Source organism: Vulpes vulpes, chromosome 5, assembly GCF_048418805.1.
Source record: "Vulpes vulpes isolate BD-2025 chromosome 5, VulVul3, whole genome shotgun sequence".
NCBI classification, from domain to species: domain Eukaryota; kingdom Metazoa; phylum Chordata; class Mammalia; order Carnivora; family Canidae; genus Vulpes; species Vulpes vulpes.
Genome location: NC_132784.1, coordinates 65,499,340 through 65,517,129, shown reverse-complemented (window position 1 = coordinate 65,517,129; position 17,790 = coordinate 65,499,340). Strand labels below are relative to the sequence as shown.

The 17,790-nt window shown below is 53.6% G+C and overlaps 1 protein-coding gene and 1 non-coding gene across 2 annotated transcripts; one reads left to right on the top strand and one right to left on the bottom strand.

The window, feature by feature from the left end:
- The first annotated feature begins 1,891 nt into the window (after positions 1-1,891).
- CD248 (CD248 molecule) lies at positions 1,892-4,574 on the top strand. The gene has a single exon (XM_026004373.2). It carries the CDS (start codon positions 1,974-1,976, stop codon positions 4,290-4,292), a length of 2,319 nt encoding a protein of 772 aa, XP_025860158.1. The 5' UTR covers positions 1,892-1,973; the 3' UTR covers positions 4,293-4,574.
- Positions 4,575-9,599: 5,025 nt separating this feature from the next.
- Positions 9,600-9,733, bottom strand: LOC112924396 (small nucleolar RNA SNORA18). Its single transcript, XR_003235876.1, has one exon. It is a non-coding gene; the product is annotated as a small nucleolar RNA SNORA18 (small nucleolar RNA).
- Positions 9,734-17,790: the final 8,057 nt, after the last annotated feature.

Sequence of the window (17,790 nt, the reverse complement as noted above, 5' to 3'; positions counted from 1 at the left end):
GGGAGTAACCAGATCTGTCTTGGGCTTTAAAGGGATCCCTCTGGCAGGATGGAGAAGGCAAGACAACGACCAGAGGAGAGGCTGTTGCAAGGATCCAAATGGATGGGGCCAGTGGCATAGGCCAGAGGTGGGTGGCAAAGAAGGTGAGAAACAGTCAGATTGTGGATCTACTCCGAAGGTGAAGCCAACAGGATTTCCTGAGAGATTGGATGTGGGGTGTGGGAGAAAGAGAAGTCAAAGATGATCTCAAGGCTTTGGGCCTGAGCCAAGGGAAGGATGACCTGCCTTCCTCTCATGAGGATTGACTTTCCTCTCATGAGAAGGGGGATAATTCTATACGTTTCAGAGATGTAGACCTTTCAAGAACAACCTTCTAGGCATATAGTAAGTGCTTCAAAAGCCCTGGTTTTCAGGGGAGCTGGCCATATCTGCAGGGCTAGCCCTGGCACTGTAAGGTGATTAGTAAAGCTGCCCGGTCCCCACCCCCGACCCAGAAGATTCGCTCAGAAGATTAAGGAACATTTGCCTCATGCTTTGTAGCTGACAAAGCACATTTGCAAACACTGAATGCTGTGATTCGATAGCCCTGCTGAGCCTAAAGGCCCTGACATATTACCCCATTTTGTAGATAAGAAAAACAGAGACTCAGAGAGGGTCAGTGACTTCCCAGCAGTCACACAGCACATCAGTGGCAGAGCACTGAGGGGCAGAACCTCTCTTCCATGTGCCCATCCCTGGCTCAAACTTCTGCTAAGAGTACAGTGGGTGTTCACGGGTTAATCTGACAGCCAGCTCCCCAGGGACCATCCTGGATGATGGGCTCAGTGCACAGGCCTCCAGAGGCCTCCAAGAGGGGCGGGAAGAGGACCCTGGCCAGGCCCATGCAGCAGACTCTGGAGGCAGGGAAGGCTCCACACATGTGACGCCTGTGTCACATACACATGTATGTGTCATTGTGAGCTTCATGCCCATACATGGCCTCTCACCAGTCAGTTCCCTCCCAGTCAGCCCTGCTCACCCTGAGTGCAGCCGAGTCCCCCATCCCCTCCCCTCCCCCATGCACCCTGCCCTTCTGCTGCAGGAGCCCAGAGAAGCATTTCCTGTTTGGGGGCTGCCTCCTCCCCCTCTAAGCCCAGGTTCCCAGGGCCCCAGGCTGAGCAGAGGTGAAGGGAGGGCAGCCCCCTGCTCCTCCTCCTTCCCCCCACACACTTGGTCCAGCTGGAGCCAGGAAGCTTGGGGGTGGGAGGAGGTTGAGGCAGGAGTTTAGTTTATAAACGAGGGTTTGATGATGCCCATGCCTGGTGCCTGTGTGATCAAGGTGGTTCCCATTCAGGACCTGCACGTGAACGTGAGGGGTGTCTTGTGTTAGGGCACGTAGATGCCTCACCACCTATGTATGTGTAGCTAAGAGGGCTAACATGCCAGAGTATGTACAAATCTGGGATGATGGGACAGTGTTGTGAGGGTGCTCTCCAGTGGGGAGAGGAGCACACGTACATGTGTGTGCTGTGAGGGGCATGAGACAGAGCATGTTTCTACATATATGATGAGCAGTTGGGCCCCGCGACAGTTCACAAGTGTGATGAGGTTGGTGTGTCCCGACTGGATCTCGGGCGAGTCTCTGGGAGGGGACCTCACCCCACTGCCAAGAGCCCCGGACTGCCGGGATATTCTGAGGGTCTTCCAGCATCCGGGACAGGCGTTTCCCCCTCTTCTTGACTCCCAGTGAGCGAGCTGCGCCTCCCCCAACCCCTACCCTCCAGCATCCCCCACCTCTGCCCCCCGCCCGACTGCTTCCTGCTCTGGCGGCCCCGGGGGAGCGGGAGCAGGGAGCTGGCAGCGGCCCCAGCCCACTCCTTACAAGGCCTGAGCCCAGCCCTGGCCCGCCCCCGGCCCGCCTGCTGGAGGCCCCGGTCCCTCCCCCTGTCAAGAGCGGCCGCGAGCCGGCCCCGGGCCAGTTGGGGGGCATCGCGATGCTGCTGCGCCTGCTGCTGGCCTGGGCGGCCGCGGTGCCCACACTGGGCCAGGCCCCCTGGGCGGCCGAGCCCCGGGCCATCTGTGGCCCGGGCAGCTGCTACGCGCTCTTCCCTCGGCGCCGCACCTTCCTGGAAGCCTGGCGGGCCTGCCGCGAGTTGGGGGGCGACCTGGCCACGCCGCGGACCCCCGAGGAAGCCCAACGTGTGGACAGCCTGGTGGGCCCCGGCCCCGCCAGCCGGCTGCTGTGGATCGGCCTGCAGCGGCAGGCCCGGCAATGCCAACCACAGCGCCCGCTGCGCGGCTTCACGTGGACCACAGGAGACCAGGACACGGCCTTCACCAACTGGGCCCAGCCGGCCACGGGGGGGCCCTGCCCGGCCCAGCGCTGCGCAGCCCTTGAGGCGAGCGGTGAGCATCGCTGGCTCGAGGGCTCGTGCACGCTGGCCGTCGACGGCTACCTGTGCCAGTTCGGCTTCGAGGGCTCCTGCCCAGCGTTGCTCGATGAGGCGGGCCAGGCGGGCCCGGCGGTCTACACCACGCCCTTCCACCTGGTCTCCACCGAGTTTGAGTGGCTGCCCTTCGGCTCCGTGGCTGCTGTGCCGTGCCAGGCTGGCAGAGAAGCCTCCCTGCTCTGTGTGAAGCAGCCTGAGGGGGGCGTGGGCTGGTCTCGGGCCGGGCCCTTGTGCCCAGGTACCGGCTGTGGCCCGGACAACGGGGGCTGCGAACACGAGTGTGTGGAGGAGGTGGACGGTCGTGTTTCCTGTCGCTGCACCGAGGGCTTCCGGCTGGCAGCGGACGGGCACAGCTGCGAGGACCCCTGTGCCCATGCCCCGTGTGAGCAACAGTGTGAGCCTGGTGGGCCACAGGGCTACAGCTGCCACTGTCGCCTGGGTTTCCGGCCAGCCGAGGATGAGCCGCACCGCTGCGTGGACACAGATGAGTGCCAGATCGCCGGCGTGTGCCAGCAGATGTGTGTCAACTATGTCGGTGGCTTTGAGTGCTACTGCAGGGAGGGCCACGAGCTTGAGGCTGACGGCATCAGCTGCAGCCCCGTGGGGGCCATGGGTGCTCGGGCTTCCCAGGACCTTGGGGATGAGTTGCTGGATGACGGGGATGATGAAGAGGATGAACATGAGGCCTGGGAGACCTTTGATGGTAGCTGGACGGAGGTGCCTGGGATCCCATGGATGGAGGCCACGCAGCCGCCCGACTTTGGCCTGGCCTATAGACCCAGTTTCCCAGAGGACAGAGAGCATCAGATGCCCTACCTGGACCCCACCTGGCCACCCCCACTTAGTGCTCCCAGGGTCCCCTACCACTCCTCAGTGCTCTCTGTCACCCAACCCGTGGTGGTCTCTGCCACACGCCCCACATTGCCTTCTGCCCACCGACCCTCTATCATCTCTGCCACACACCCACCCCTGGCCCCTGCCCCTGAGCCCCCCATGATCCCTGACAAGCATCCAGCTTTGCCTCCTGACCACCAGTTCCCCATGATCTCAGCCAACCATCCGGATCTGTCCTCTGCCTACCAACCCCCCATTATCTCTGCCACTCACCCAGCATGGCCCCCTGCCCACCAGCCCCCAGTTATCTCTGCCAAACACCCTCAATTGTCCCCTGGCCATCAGTCCCCTGTGTTTCCAGACACCCAGGTCACTGATACCCAGACCACCACTCATCTGCCTCAAATCCCTGCTAACCACACTCCTCTGGTTACCACTCCCAATTCCCATCAATCCCTTGTAACCCCAGATGTCCTGGACCTCAAAGGCCAGGCCACCCACCTTCCCCTTACCTCAACTGTCCAGCCCCCTCTGACCACTACTCCCAGACCTCCTGAGCTCCCTGCCCACCAAGTCCCTGTGCCTGCTGCCACCCAGCCCCCAGGCCTCCACACTACCCTCACCTCAGAGCCCCCTGGGAGCCCCACTAACCATACCTCACTAACCAGTCCTACACACCCCCATTCCAAACCCTCACAAGTCCCAAGGGAGGGTGCCCATGATTCCAAGGTGGCCCCATGGCTGCCCTCAGCAGCCCCCACAGCCCTGGGGGAGGCCAGTATGGCAGGCCACAGCCGGAGGGATGACCGGTGGCTGCTGGTGGCACTCCTGGTGCCAACATGTGTCTTCTTGGTGGTCCTACTCGCACTGGGCATCGTGTACTGCACCCGCTGTGGCCCCCACGCACCCAACAAGCGAGTTACCGACTGCTATCGCTGGGTCACCCAGGCTGGGAACAAGGGCCCAACAGAATCAATGCCCCACCGGGGCAGCCTCACAGGGGTGCAGACCTGCAGAACCAGCGTGTGATGGGGCGCAGCCCCTCCTCTGCGGGGTGGGGGGAAGGGGCATGCGTTGGACACATGGCCCAGGCTGCACCAGGGACACATGGGGGTTGCCCAGCTGGACAGAGGGCTTCCTGCTCCCCCGGGCCTAGCCAGGCTCCTCTCTCAGTCAACTACCAGACTTCACTCTTGGGAACTCTGCTCCCCGGCCCAGCACTCACAACAGAGGAGACGCCGAGGCCCCCAGGACCTCAGGGGGTGGGTGCTGGGGTCTTCTCCAATAAATGGGGTGCCAACCTCACCCAAAGCTCCTGACCCCCATTGATGTCTGAGGGGAGGGTCTGGGAGGACTCAGCAAAAAAGAGGGGATCTTCCTTCAGCTTGTCTGGGCTCCAAGGAAATAAGGTAAGACCCTTTTAAGGGAGGTATGCTTCAGATTCTTGAGTAAACAGGAGGCCAGAGAGGGCAGAGCTTTGCCCCAGGTCACACAGCAAGCCCAGGAGTGGGAGGTTTGGCATGGGGAGTTTCATATTTGTTCCTCTTTTTACCAAAACTCCAAGAAAGTGGGGCTGAATATGGGGGAGGATTCTAGAATGAGGGCTTCTGCTGAACCGGAGCCAAACTGGGATTTAGGAGTCAAAATTAAGCTCTGGATCTGGTGATTCTGGGGAGTGAAGGGTGTCTAGTGGGTGAGCTTATGACTGTCCTCTGGTACTTGCCATCCTATCCCCACAGGCTGCCTGTATATTGGCAGCTGGGGCCCAGCACTTAAAGGTGCTGCCACTCCTCTGGTTTGGAGGTGCTCCGAAGGTGCCCTTCCTCCGTGCTCTGGGAAGGAAGTGGGAGTCACTGCCTAGCAGGCTAAAATGGGGAGACCATGGAACCTGGGAGAGATATCCCATATCCAACTCCTTTGGCAGGATTCTGAGCCAGGCCTGGGCCACATTTTGCCCTTCTCTGTGTGGGTGGTGCTGGGACAGAGAGACCTAGGAGACCAGAGCTTGAGCAAGTTGCTCAATGTTGAGGTGTCCTATGAATCCTGAAAGGGGATCGTCAAAGATCACAGCCTGGGGGAACCTGGCAAACTTCTTCATCCTGGGTTCACTGCCTTGGGGACCAGGAGAGGCGGGACCTGGGCCCGGAGGCTTCGGTTCCCATTGCCTCTGTAATTTTTCAGTTGCAGTCTCTAAGGGGCCTCTAATTAGAACGGAGCAGAACCACCATGACCACCCAGGCAGGAGAGGAGGGGTGGCCTAGAGACCCCTTCCCTACCGAGTGCCTTATGCCACCCTCTGGCCCCGGGGCCTGGGCCTGGGCAGGACACCGGAGAACCGGTAGAGGAGGGGCCAGAACTGGGGACGAACCGGGGCCGATGAGGGGGTGGAGGGAAAGCTATGCACCGCCCCCGGTCCTTGCTCTCCTGTTCCCCTAACTCAAACCAGACGCCCCGCCAGATCCTGCCCAAGTTTTTTTAACCTCGGAGATGCTGCTGCAGAGATTCAAAGCATGAGAGTAGGGTCGCGGGGTGGCCCAGAGGCCTAGGTCTGAGAAGGAGGTGTGGACGCAGCCTGGGGGTGACAAAGCCTGCCAGGATGGGACAGACTGGAGCTCCCTCCTGTGACGCTGGGCCGGGGATCCCGAGCGTCCTAAGGGCAGGAAAGAGTTAAATGCACTGCTGTCGGAGGGAGGGAAAGGGAGTGGGGAAGGGGGCCCAGAGCCGGCTCTTTGTCATTCTGTAATGAGCAACAGATGCGGAGCTGCGTGCGGGCCTAAACAGACTTGCCTCCCAGGGCAGAACCCCCGCCTGCGCCCAGCCGGGGCTCCGCCCAGACCCGGAGCTGCCTTAGCTCCGCCTACTGACTCTCGGAGCCCTGCTCCTCCAGGCGCGGACCCCGCCCGCCTCCCGCGGCCGTCGCGGTCAGGCTGGTCCCGCCTAACTGTGAGCCACGCCCACCACTGCTGTCAAAGTGCCCCCTCGGGAGCTCTCCGGAGGCCCCGCCCACCAAGGCTACAAGCCTCGCCCCCTGCCAGCTCAGAGATTCTCGCTGACCCACTGCCCCGCCCCTCTGCTCTATCAGCTCCGCCCCGGCCGAGGCAGTAACCGTGGCCCCGCCCACCAGGCCACAAGCCCCGCCTCCTCAGGGCGGCTCGCAATTAGGGCAGACTGGCAGGGCAGACGGGCAATTCGTCCCGCTTCTAGGAGGTATAAACTCCGCCCGAAGTTTGCACTTTCTTCTCACGCCGCGTTGCGTGCCCCGCCGAACAGAAACACAAACTCCACCCCCCTCGGAGGCGGAGCCCCGGTTCACGAGTACAGGGAATCCCGCAGAGACTCCCTCTGTGTCCGGGAGAGCTGCAATTCCGCCTTCCAGGAGGTTACGGGTTCCCCTTAAGGGCCTCTGTAGGCTCCGCCCCTAGTTACAAGTCCCGCCCACTGAGCGGGTCGAATCGCAGGGGCGGGGCCCAGGCCCGCCTCGCTCGGAAAAAGAGCTCCGCCCACGTGCAGCTGACACTTTCCCCTCTCGCTGGAGTCACGGCCCACCTACGGAGTCCTCGGGTCCCCCCACCACGAATGCCCACAAGCCCCACCCCTGGAGATCCCTTAAGTCCCACCTACCCAGAGCGCCCACGCTGAGAGCGCAACCTACCCTCTCCCCTCAGGCTCCACCTACTGTGAATGCATGGGCGCGCCCATCTCTAGGTTCCACCTACTCGGGATTCCGGGACCCGGGACTCCCAAAGTCGCTCAGCGCCTTCTGAATTTGCTCAGACTAGTGTGGATCCGCACTCCTTGTCCCTGACCAGGATGCTCCTGAACCCGGCTCTGGCACCCTGTCTCCCTCCCTCCTCGCGGTTTCCGGTCGTCTAGATGGCAGGTTCTTCGGAGGGAGCTCTGAGAGGAGGTCGAGAGCCTGGGCGGAGGCGTGGATGAATCGGCCTTTGGCGCCACCTAACGTCGGCTCCCGGGCTTGCAGCCACCGCGAAGCCTGGCTTCTCTCCCAAAGCTCATTAGAGGTCAATAAATAACTTGCTTAATTTGTTAAATGTAGAGACGCCCGGGTGGCTCAGCGGTTGAGCGCCTGCCTTGGGTCCAGGGCGCGATCCCGGGGTCCTGGGATCGAGTCCCACATGGGATTTCTCGCCTGAACCTGCTTCTTTCTCTACCTATGTCTGTCCCTCTCATGAATAAATAAAATGTTTTTAAAAATTTATTAAATGTTTGTGTTATTCCGGTATTGGCCACCTCGGCAAATATTTGCCCCCCACGGAAAGACAGCAGATCCCTGGCATGTGTCCTCTGTCCTATTTGGAAGACCCCAGGGGTCCTCTGTGAGCTGAAGCAGGCCCTGCCAGTCTTTGCAGGGGCTGGTGAGACTTTTGCTGTATCTTACCCATGAAGGCTGTTTCCCAGAGGCAGAAGCACAGGCTGTCACCTGAATTGTTAGGGCTGGGTCCTACTTTCCCAACTTGTGCTCCAAAGTGTGGACACCTTCCTTAGAGGTGTGAATTTGGCAGGAGGGACTGGGTTTGGGCTCAGAGGCCCTCAGGCAGAAGCTGAGGGTCGCAGTTTTGGGAGCAGGATTGATCTCAGGGTAGATCTCTATATCAGTGCTCATCACTGCATTTGAAAATGTTCACCTGCTCGCTCCCACACTAGTCTGGGGCTCCAGGAGTCCAGGACATTCTGGAGTTCAGCGCCAGGGGCTCAGTGTAATGTTTTTCAAACATTATTGGTACAGACTGGGGCTAAGGTTGAAGAGGGGCAGAAACAACACCTACTGAGTTTCAGTAGGCACCAGCACCCATCTGGCCACCTTTCACTTCCTGCATTAGGCATTTAGTAGAGTCACCTCCCAAGCAGCTCAAAGCCCAAGGAATAAGATGCTTTCCAGATGAGATTCCTGTTCTGGTGCCCGGCCACTATGAATGGGAGTAGGGTTTGGTGCCAAATCATAATGAAAATACTAGTGAATGCTTGCGGTGGCGATTGTACGCCTCATCTTATCCTAAGGGCTTTACATGTCTTTACCCACTTGAGGTCCATAAAAATCCCCACGCAGTGAGTGCCCCTCTTATCATGATTTGCAGATAAGGAAGCTGAAGTCACTTGCCCAGGTGCCTTGCGTCAAGCCATCCACCCTATTTGACCAAGTTAGGGAGTGGAGGTTTGAACCCAGATAGATTCTGTGATCTTCACTTCTATGACAGAGCCAGTCCATAATGATAGCCATGTCTCTGATTAGAAAATGCCCACCTCCCTGGGAACTTGCTTTTTTTTTTTTTTTAAGTCAATATACTTTTATTTAAGGAATTTTACCTGACTCCTTCCACTTAGTTCCCCCAAAGTCAGAAACATAATCTTCAAAATAGCCCTTTTATTTATTTTTTCAAAATAGCCATTTAAAATTTTTTATTTATTCATGAAAGACACACAGAGAGAGAGGCAAAGACAGGTAAGGGAGAAGCAGGCTCCATGCAGGGAGCCTGATGTGGGACTCGATCCCAAGACTCAGGATAATACCCTGGGTGGAAGACAGGTGTTAAACCACTGAGCCACCCAGGGATTTCCCCCAAAATAGCCCTTTTAAAAAGAACTTTTGTTGAATCCACAGTTGTCACTGTCAGTCCACAATTCGTCATGGTGGGCTTCTTTCTTTTTTTAAAAGATTTTATTTATTCATTCATGAGAGACACAGAGAGAGGCAGAGACACAGGCAGAGGGAGAAGTAGGCTCCATGCAGGGAGCCCGGGGTCTCCAGGATCACACCCTGGGTGGAAGGTGGCACTAAACCGCTGAGCCACCCGGGCTGCCCAATGGTGGGCTTCTTTGATGGCCACTTGAATATGGACATACGTCAGAAACTCCCCCCTGTAATTGCTCTAGAGCCACATTTAGGGTCAGAGTCGATGGATCTTTCTGGTTCTCAATTTCAGACACCCTCTAAACATGGATAAATTCAAATCACATTCACCCCTGAACAACCACACCCTAAAATTGTACAGATTGTTAGGATACGCCAATACCTAAGATTTAAAATATTTGACTGCAGGGTGCCTGGATGGCTGTCAGTGAAAAGCTGGGCTCTTAATTCCAGCTCAGGATCATAGCCTCATGAGCCATGACATTGAGCCCCACAGGGAACACCCCCCACCCCCCCTTTCCTGCCTGTGCCAGCTCTGAGCTCCTCTCGGAGTCTGCTTGAAGATTCTCTCCCTCTGCCCCTCCCCCTACTCGTGCACGCATTCTCTCTCTCTCTCTCAAATAAGTAAATATTTTAAAAAATAAGATAAAATATTTGACTGTTCGGTCTTTCACACAGTTTTAGCAGATAGATGTCCTGGAGGTCTTTCCCACAGATCTAACACAAAGTTCTGTGAATAAAGGAAATTGCACATATACTCTAGAAGGCATTTCCCGCGATGTAGGTCTATAGAAAAAGCCCCACTGGGTAGAGGGAACTTTTAGCAAGGAGGCTGCGAGATGTACACTCCCAGGCTGATAATGCTTTGCTTTCCAGGCAGGGGGTGGAGGTGGGGACTGTGTGAAGTCTTCCTCACCCAGAAAGAGTCAGTTGTGATTTTGGCAGATGATGCTGGTAAATGAGGATTTACCTGTGACCTTGTGGGATCCAGACAAGGGGTCCGGTTGAGGTGCAGTTTTAGGGCATCTGGCAGTGGCCATGCTTTAGCATGGTTTTCTCCAGTTCAGGGATTTCTCCCTGGGAGACAACTAGGAGTGGCTTAGAGCAGACACTGTGAGCTACACAGCCGTGCTCTGATTCCAGCTCCACAGCTTGAGGGCTGGGGAACTTTAGGCAGGCCCTCTAAGTGCTCTACATTTGTCTCCTTGTATGAAAAATGAGCATGCTATAATACCTACCATAGACACCATAATCTGTCGGAGAGAAGAAGGGACTTGTGAGGAAAGTCAAGGGTTCCTGCTGGAAGCCAGTGAGGTATTTCAAGGTGGCTGCACAAACCTGCTGTCTGCTTTAGCGGGCACCAGAGAGCCCTAAGGACAGAGTCCAGAAACTGATGGTGGGGGAGCCCAATGGGCAAAAACTGAAGTCTCAAACCCACCAAATCCCTGTGGCAGAGGTTTTCAGACTCCCTCGGTTTGTGGTATCCTCCATATCCTGTGTACCTCAGTGGGTTTTTCATGGAGCCCCTGGGCCAAAATCATGCCTAACAGTTCCGTTGAATAAATATGAGAAGTACTTGTATTTTTTTAAAGATTTAATTTATTTATTTGAGAGAGAGAGGGGGAGAGGGAGGGAGGAAGTAGGAGGAGGAGCTTAATATGGAGCCCTACAAGAACTCCCACTCATGACCCTGAGATCAGGACTGAGATTGAGCCAAAATCAAGAGTCCGATGCTTAACCAACTGAGCCACGCAGGCACCCCTAGAGGTACTTGTATTTTATTTTTAAAAAATGATTATGTTTATTAGAAAATTTTAAAGATTTATTTATTTATTCGTGAGACACACACAGAGAGAGAGGGGCAGAGACACAGGCAGAGGGAGAAGCAGGCTCCATGCAGGGAGCCCGACATGAGACTCGATCCCGGGTCTCCAGGATCACGACCTGGGCTGAAGGCGGCGCTAAACTGCTGAGCCACCCAGGCTGCCCGGTACTTGTATTTTAATACCTCAGTTGTCAAGTGAAAGAATAATATACCTACCCTGAAAGATATAAGAATATTTTGATTCTTAAGTAATGAGAGTCACTTGCAAGTGGGATATGTGTGCCTGTTGGGCACTGCACAACTACTCACAACTTGGAATCAAACTGGACATTGCCACTCTCATTTCCTATCACACATTGACTTTCCCAATAGTACTTGCTTTTGATCGCGGCAGCTGCCAAAACCCCAGATTCACGAAGATATTATATCATCAAAAGGAACGTAGTGCAATTCAATGTTGAAACTGTCAACTGCCTCCAGCTAGCAGTTTGCCAGTTGTCTGACAGATGTCTTATATTTCTCTGTTTCAAAGTTTTATAATACTTTGTGGCTTCCTGAGAGTTTGCTGCAGTGTGGCAGGCCCTAATTCGGAGGACGGATCTTGTTAGCTGGATCCTGATGGAGGACATTTGGAGAGCTGGGAGGAAGGTGCAGGATTGGGGATGCCTATATCGCTTCCCCTCCCCGCTTTCTCTCCTCCACCACCAGGTTTGCCCCGTGGTGGCTGATGATAGGGTGGAAATGGAAACCAAAATGGGCCTGTGGGTCCCCTGCAAAGTCAGATTGGGGAGACGATGTCACAACCAGGATGGATGGTGGAAGCCGGTGAAGAACACGCAAAACTGGAATTTGAGAGTGCACTACCAGGCAGCAGGAAGTAACTATTCAGGTCTTGACACATGGATTGTCTTGGGGGCTGCTTAGGGGAAGGTGGGTTTCTTTGCTGTAACACATGTATCTGGTGGCAACTTTTTCCAGAGGGTTCACTCCAACTTGGACCTACCATTGGCTCACGCTTCCTTCAGACTAGACAGAGGGCGGATTACAAACCTTTGGGAGAAAGGAATGGTAAAGTCATTCTGCCCCACCCATTAGCTGCGCAATCCGAAGACTGCTGCTTCTCCAGGGCCCCCTCTCTGTGGCCACTGAAAAGAGGCTGATCAAAGAAGTCCTCGAAGGGCTGTTTGAAATGGTTCTCCCCCCGATATGTGAGAGTAATCTCTCCACTTCAAGATCCTTAACTCTGATTACATTTGCAAAGTCCCCTTTTCCAGGTAAGGTAACTTGTTGACAGGTGCCGGGGACTAGAGAGTGGACCCATTTGGGGCCATCATTCTGTTTATCACACTTAGGGACCGGGTAAATAGTTCTAGATTGATGTGAGATCCCACCAGCCATGGGGAGCAGGTCCTGCAGTGGAGCATCTGGTGAGAAGAACAGAAGAGAAAAATCTGCTTTGTGCCTTGTTTATGAGTGAGCAAAACTGCCACTTTACACTGCAGTCCAGACAGCTGGGAGGGCCTCCACTGGGAGGTGCCTTTGCTGCGGATGATCCCACAGCAGTTATTCCCGGTCATGTGGCTGTGTGGCCAGAGGGGGACATTGCGCTGCCTGTCACAGCCACTGGAGTGGGGGGTGGGGGGCTGCATCAGGAGACATTTCCAGCTTTGGCCTTCATTCAGGAATCTTCTAGACCACCCACCCCTTGCTGCTGTGGCCACCCCTCTCTTGCGGGCCTTTGAAGTTCTTTCCTGCTATCTGATCTTAATTCAGATCTTTCTCCAGCCATCTGGGGGCAATTTAAACACTTTACTTTTTTTTTTTTAAGATTTTATTTATTTATTCATGAAAGACACACAGAGAGAGGCAGAGACACAGGCAAAAAGAGAAGCAGGCTCCCTGTGGGGAACCCAATGTGGGACTCTATCCCAGGATCCCGGGATCATGACCTGAGCCAAAGGCAGACGTTCAACTACTGAGCCACCCAGGCACCCCCAATTTAAACACTTTAAACCCCCAAAGAAGAGGAGTTCTCGAATGCCCTCCCTCCTATCCCCACTCCATCAAGGATCTTTGATGACAAGCAAAATAAAAAAGGAGGGAGGGTCTTAGGAGCTACAGCACTAACATGGGCTGGTAGTCAGACCTGGAACTGAGCAGAAGCTGGGGGATTTGGGGAACCTGGAGCAGGGGCTTTGGAGCAGCTCAACCAGGCCACTGCCGTTCTCAGCATCTTTGAGATTGCCAAAAATTCACATTAGAGGAAGGAGCATCCCTTGGGTCCTGTGCCTGCAATTCTGTTGGTTGCAGCAGGAGGGGAACGCTACGGATTATAGACCCCCCACCTCCAGCTAGGTTGAAAGTGACAGACAATTTTTAAGTGGCAGTTTCTCTCAATAATAAGCAAATAATAATACCAAAAAAACCCCAGATTTTTATTTTCTGCCTTAGTAGCTGCTCCATTGTGGGATAAGCTCACAGAATACTCACCTCGGGTTGTTTTCCTGGTTCCTGTGTGTGTAACTGGGGACACATTGGACACACACAAAGCCCCACACTCCCATGGGAACAAGAGATGTTACAGAGGAAGTGTCAAGTGGATGCTGCTAGAACCCCCTGCCCACTACAATAATAAGTCATTCACTCTTTTATCCAATATCTACTAAGACCCACCCTTCTATGCATCAGAGACTCCACAAGGGATCAGGGATACAAAAGCAGCCACCTACGAGAGCAAGAATACACGTGGAGGACAACTGAGGGCTCTGCCCTGGCAGCGGGGATTGGGGACGTGAGCCTAGGCAGAGGCAGAGCTCAGATGGGAGGAGAGGCCAAAACGGGAGGTGGTTGCCAGAGAAGACATGAACAGGACCCAGCAACTGGCTGACTATGAAGGTGAGGAGTGACAGCTGAGGGGTTTTGGCTCCCAGATGGTGCCATTCACTGAGACAAGGACGGACATAGAATCGATCTCCTGGTTGGCTTGGGAAAGATGAATGATACAGTCAGGCTTGCATCTCTAGAGTTTGGAAGGTCACCTGAGTGGACTGCTCAAGGAAGGCCCCTGGATGCCCAAATCCAGAGTTCAAAACAGATGTCCAGGCTGAAGTCAGTAAATTGTATTATTATCCCCCATTTGAGCTGAGAAGACTGAGACAGAGAGAGGGTAAGTGACTTGCCCTGGGCCACTCAGGTCACAGCGGCAGAATTGGGGCTTTGTCCAACTCAAAGATCTGCGTCTATGACCATTTGCCTCCCATAGCTTTAGTTATAACAGAAGAAACAAATAATAAACTTGTACACACTTAAATAGAAATTATTGTAACTCAGAAGGAGCTGAGGTAAAGGGTAACAGGGGGGTTGGTGGGGGATGGATGTAGACAATCAAGACACAAGGCAAGCCCTGAGTGTTGTGGGGAACATGGGAAGAGCTAGGGGAAGGAAAAGAGCTCCAGGAGGTTGAACACTGGACGCCAAGACCTCGAAGCAGAAAGGAGCTTGGCTTGGTCTAGGATCAGGCACAAGGCCACTGTGGTTGGGGCTTTGTAAGGAAAGGGGATCAAGCCCCAGTTGAGCCTGGGGACATCTGCCAGAGCCCACAGGGATCTGAGGGCTGGCTGGGGCAGGAGCCTGGGTTATATTTGATGCTTAGTAAGAGGCATCAGTGTATCCTGGATGAGGTGGACATGTGATTTGATTAACATTTGAAGATGATGCTCTATGAGCTGAAGGGGATGAGCGGAAATGGGAGGCTTGTTGGAGTCTGCAGTGGTCATTGGAGGAGGAGCCCTGGGCGCCTGAAACAAGGGGGTGGTTTGGGATGGAGAGGACCTGGGGGCTGCTTAGAGAGCTGTTGCAGGTGGAACCTGAGTGTAAATCTCACGTGCGGGGTGAGGGAGGTATTTGTGTATGAAATGCTACAGCTTGTAGATCTTCTTCAAGATAACCCATTTGGAGCAGGGAGAAGTGTGGGTATGTGGATGACGTGAGTGGTCATGGTGGGTGATGGCTGTAGAGCTGGGCACTGAGTACAAAGGGCCTACTGGCACCAATCTCTCTACTTTTGTCGTGTCTGAAATTTTACACGATAAAAAGTTACAAAGAAGAAGGAGAAGGAGGGGATTGCCATACAAGTGTCTGGCTTAAGCAACTGGGTGAATGGGGGCACAACTTAGTGAGACGGAAAACACATAGAGGAGCGGAGTTGGAGTGCAGGCTGGAAATCAGGTGCTCTGCTTTGGCCATGCTGTGTCAGGCTTCAGAGAGTAAAGGCAGAGGCCTCTGGGATTTTGGAACAAGGCTCTGTCCCCTTCCGCAGACATTACTCTCCTTTTAAGAATCCTCCTGGCTCGATGTTGGCTCTAACAGAGACTGAACACATGAACAAGAGACACTGGGAGACCAGGAGATGGGAGCTGTCCAGAAGACATTGGGCTTTCTGGTCTTCTTCTCTACCTGGTTGTCCATCATGAAGTAGAAATGGGTCCAGGGCCTTGTATCAACTATCCATCACACCCGACAAATCACCTCGAAACAGTGTCATAAAACAATGAGGATTTCTTATTTCTCACCAATCTGTAGGTCAGCAATTTGAGCTAGGAGAAGTTTGGTGATTCTCCTGCTAGTTCCACCTGGGGTCATCCCTGTGGCTATGGTCATCTGCGATTTGATTTGGTCTGCTGTATCCAAGATGGCCCTGCTTCCATATCCAGAAGCTGATGCTAGCTCTTGACTGGGGACCTTTATTCTCCTATACACCACCTGTTATCTATCAGGAGGCGAGGCTGGATGTCTTCACAGTATGGTGGTCTCAGGGCTCCAAGACACCATAAGGTAGAAGTTGCAAGGCCTCTCAAGGTTCAGTCTCCCCAGGTGCAAACATCACTTCCACCACATTCTATTGGTCAAAGCAAGTCACAAAGCCAGCCCAGATTTAAAGAGTGGGGAAATAGGTTCTACCTCTTGAGAGGGAAGCTATGAAGAATTCATGGCCATATTTAATCTATCAAGGGTCAGAAGGTCCTAATACATGCCCTGAGATCATTCTGCCTCCAGTTAGCCCAAATCTGTCATATCACCACCTTCTTCCCTCAGACCAGCATCATGAAAAGATTGGTGTTCATTTTGCAGACCACTCTGTACAGTAGGTATGGCATTTGGCTCAGTGGCTGGTTGAAGATGGTCACTAGAATATCACCTATCCTTTTTTTTTTTTATAAGATTTTATTTATTTATTCATGAGAGACACACACACAGAGGGAGAAACACAGGCAGAGGGAGAAGCAGGCTCCACGCAGGGAGCCCAATGTAGGACTCGATCCTGGGACTCTGGGATCATGCCCTGAGGCATGACGCTCAATCACTGAGTCACCCAGGCACCCTGGATATTTCCTATCCTGCATGCCAATCTTACAATGCGATGTTGACAAGCTTCCATTGAGAGGTGGGGTCTTATATTTCCTCCCCTAGAAACTGAGTGGATCTTCTTAATAACCTTGACCAATAGAAAGGGGTAGAAGTGGTATTTGTGAATTCTAAGACTAGGTCATAAGACTAGGTGGGGCAATAGAGCTCTCACCCTCTTGATAGATTTGTCCTTGGAACCTGCCATCATGTTATGAGGGAACCCAAGCCACATGGAGAGGCCCTCTTTGGATGTCCCAGTCAATAGACCTAGTTAGGCCCAGCACCTACTGCCCTAATGAGCAGTAATGAATTAATGAGCCTTTAGATGATTCTGCCCCTGGCTTTAGAATCTTCTAGCAGAGGCCCTAGATGTCCCAGAGCAGAGATAAACCATCCCTGTTTGCTCTGTCGGAATTCTTGACCCACAGAAACCAGGAGAGAAGATAATAATGATTATTGATGTTTTTAAGCCACTAAGTTTTGGGGTAATTTGTTATGTCATAGTAGATAATTAGCATAGGTTGCCAGTAATAGAAACAAGAAAGAAAAAAACCAGTAGCTTAAATAAACTAGAAGTTTATTTCTCCTTCTTATTGAGAATCTAGAAGTAGGCAACCCAAGAATGATATGGAAACTCCTATGGTGTCATCAGAAGCCCAGTCTTCTATTTTGTTGTTCTGCTTTCCTCAGCATAAGTACAATTCTCAAGGTCACCTCCTGACCCAGCATTGCTGCTGGAGTTCCAACCATCACATCTGCATTCTGGGCTGAATGCAGGATGAATCAAGAGGATAGAACTAGCCTTCACCGATATTTCTGTTTCAAAGAACATTTCTTAAAAATGTTCCAACACCTGCTTATATCTCATATCCTAAAATTAAGTCACACAGTCATTTATATGCAAGGGAGGCTAGAAATGTTACTTTTTCACTGGGCTCATTGCCATCTGAAGTAAAACTGGGGTTCTGTTGTTGAGGAGGAGAGGATAGTGGATCATGGCTAGCAGGTAGTTGGTGACTGTGGTGCTAGAGCAGGAAAATGGAAGAAGGAAATCTTTTCCACTGGAGATGGAGCCAATAACCACCCCCCCCACTCCCGCCACACACACACACACACACACACACACACACTGTCCATGCAGCTTCCTTAAATGCTTGGGTACCAGAGTTTTTTTTCAAGTTGCTTCTGAACAAAGAACTGACTTCACTCCCAAAGAAGTGAGGCAGTGATGCCCAAGGAAAGCTTTGGTCTCTTAACACCACTTTCCCCACGTGGCCAGTAGGCAGCTGGACTTGGCCTAAAATTCTAACAAGTGGCTCTGAACTTGTCACTTACCTGCTCAACCATGCCTGTGGTTCCTGTTTGCCCCAGCTTACGGACAAATTCTGGGGTTTGGTGGTGAAGACTTCAGCCAACTGTTTCATGGCTCTTGGCTTCCATCTCCTTCTCACACCTTGCTTCATGTTCTGCACCCAGGCATTTGCGCAGGCAGATCCCACAGTCCCGAACACCCTGCCCTGTCTCTGCCCCGGGTGAATCCCACCCATTCTCAGCACCCTTCCAGGGCCACCACCAGTCCTTCTACGGTCTTTGCACAGATTAGAAAAGGGTGCCTTCATGCAGGTGGGTGCAGCTCCGTGCTGGGGCTG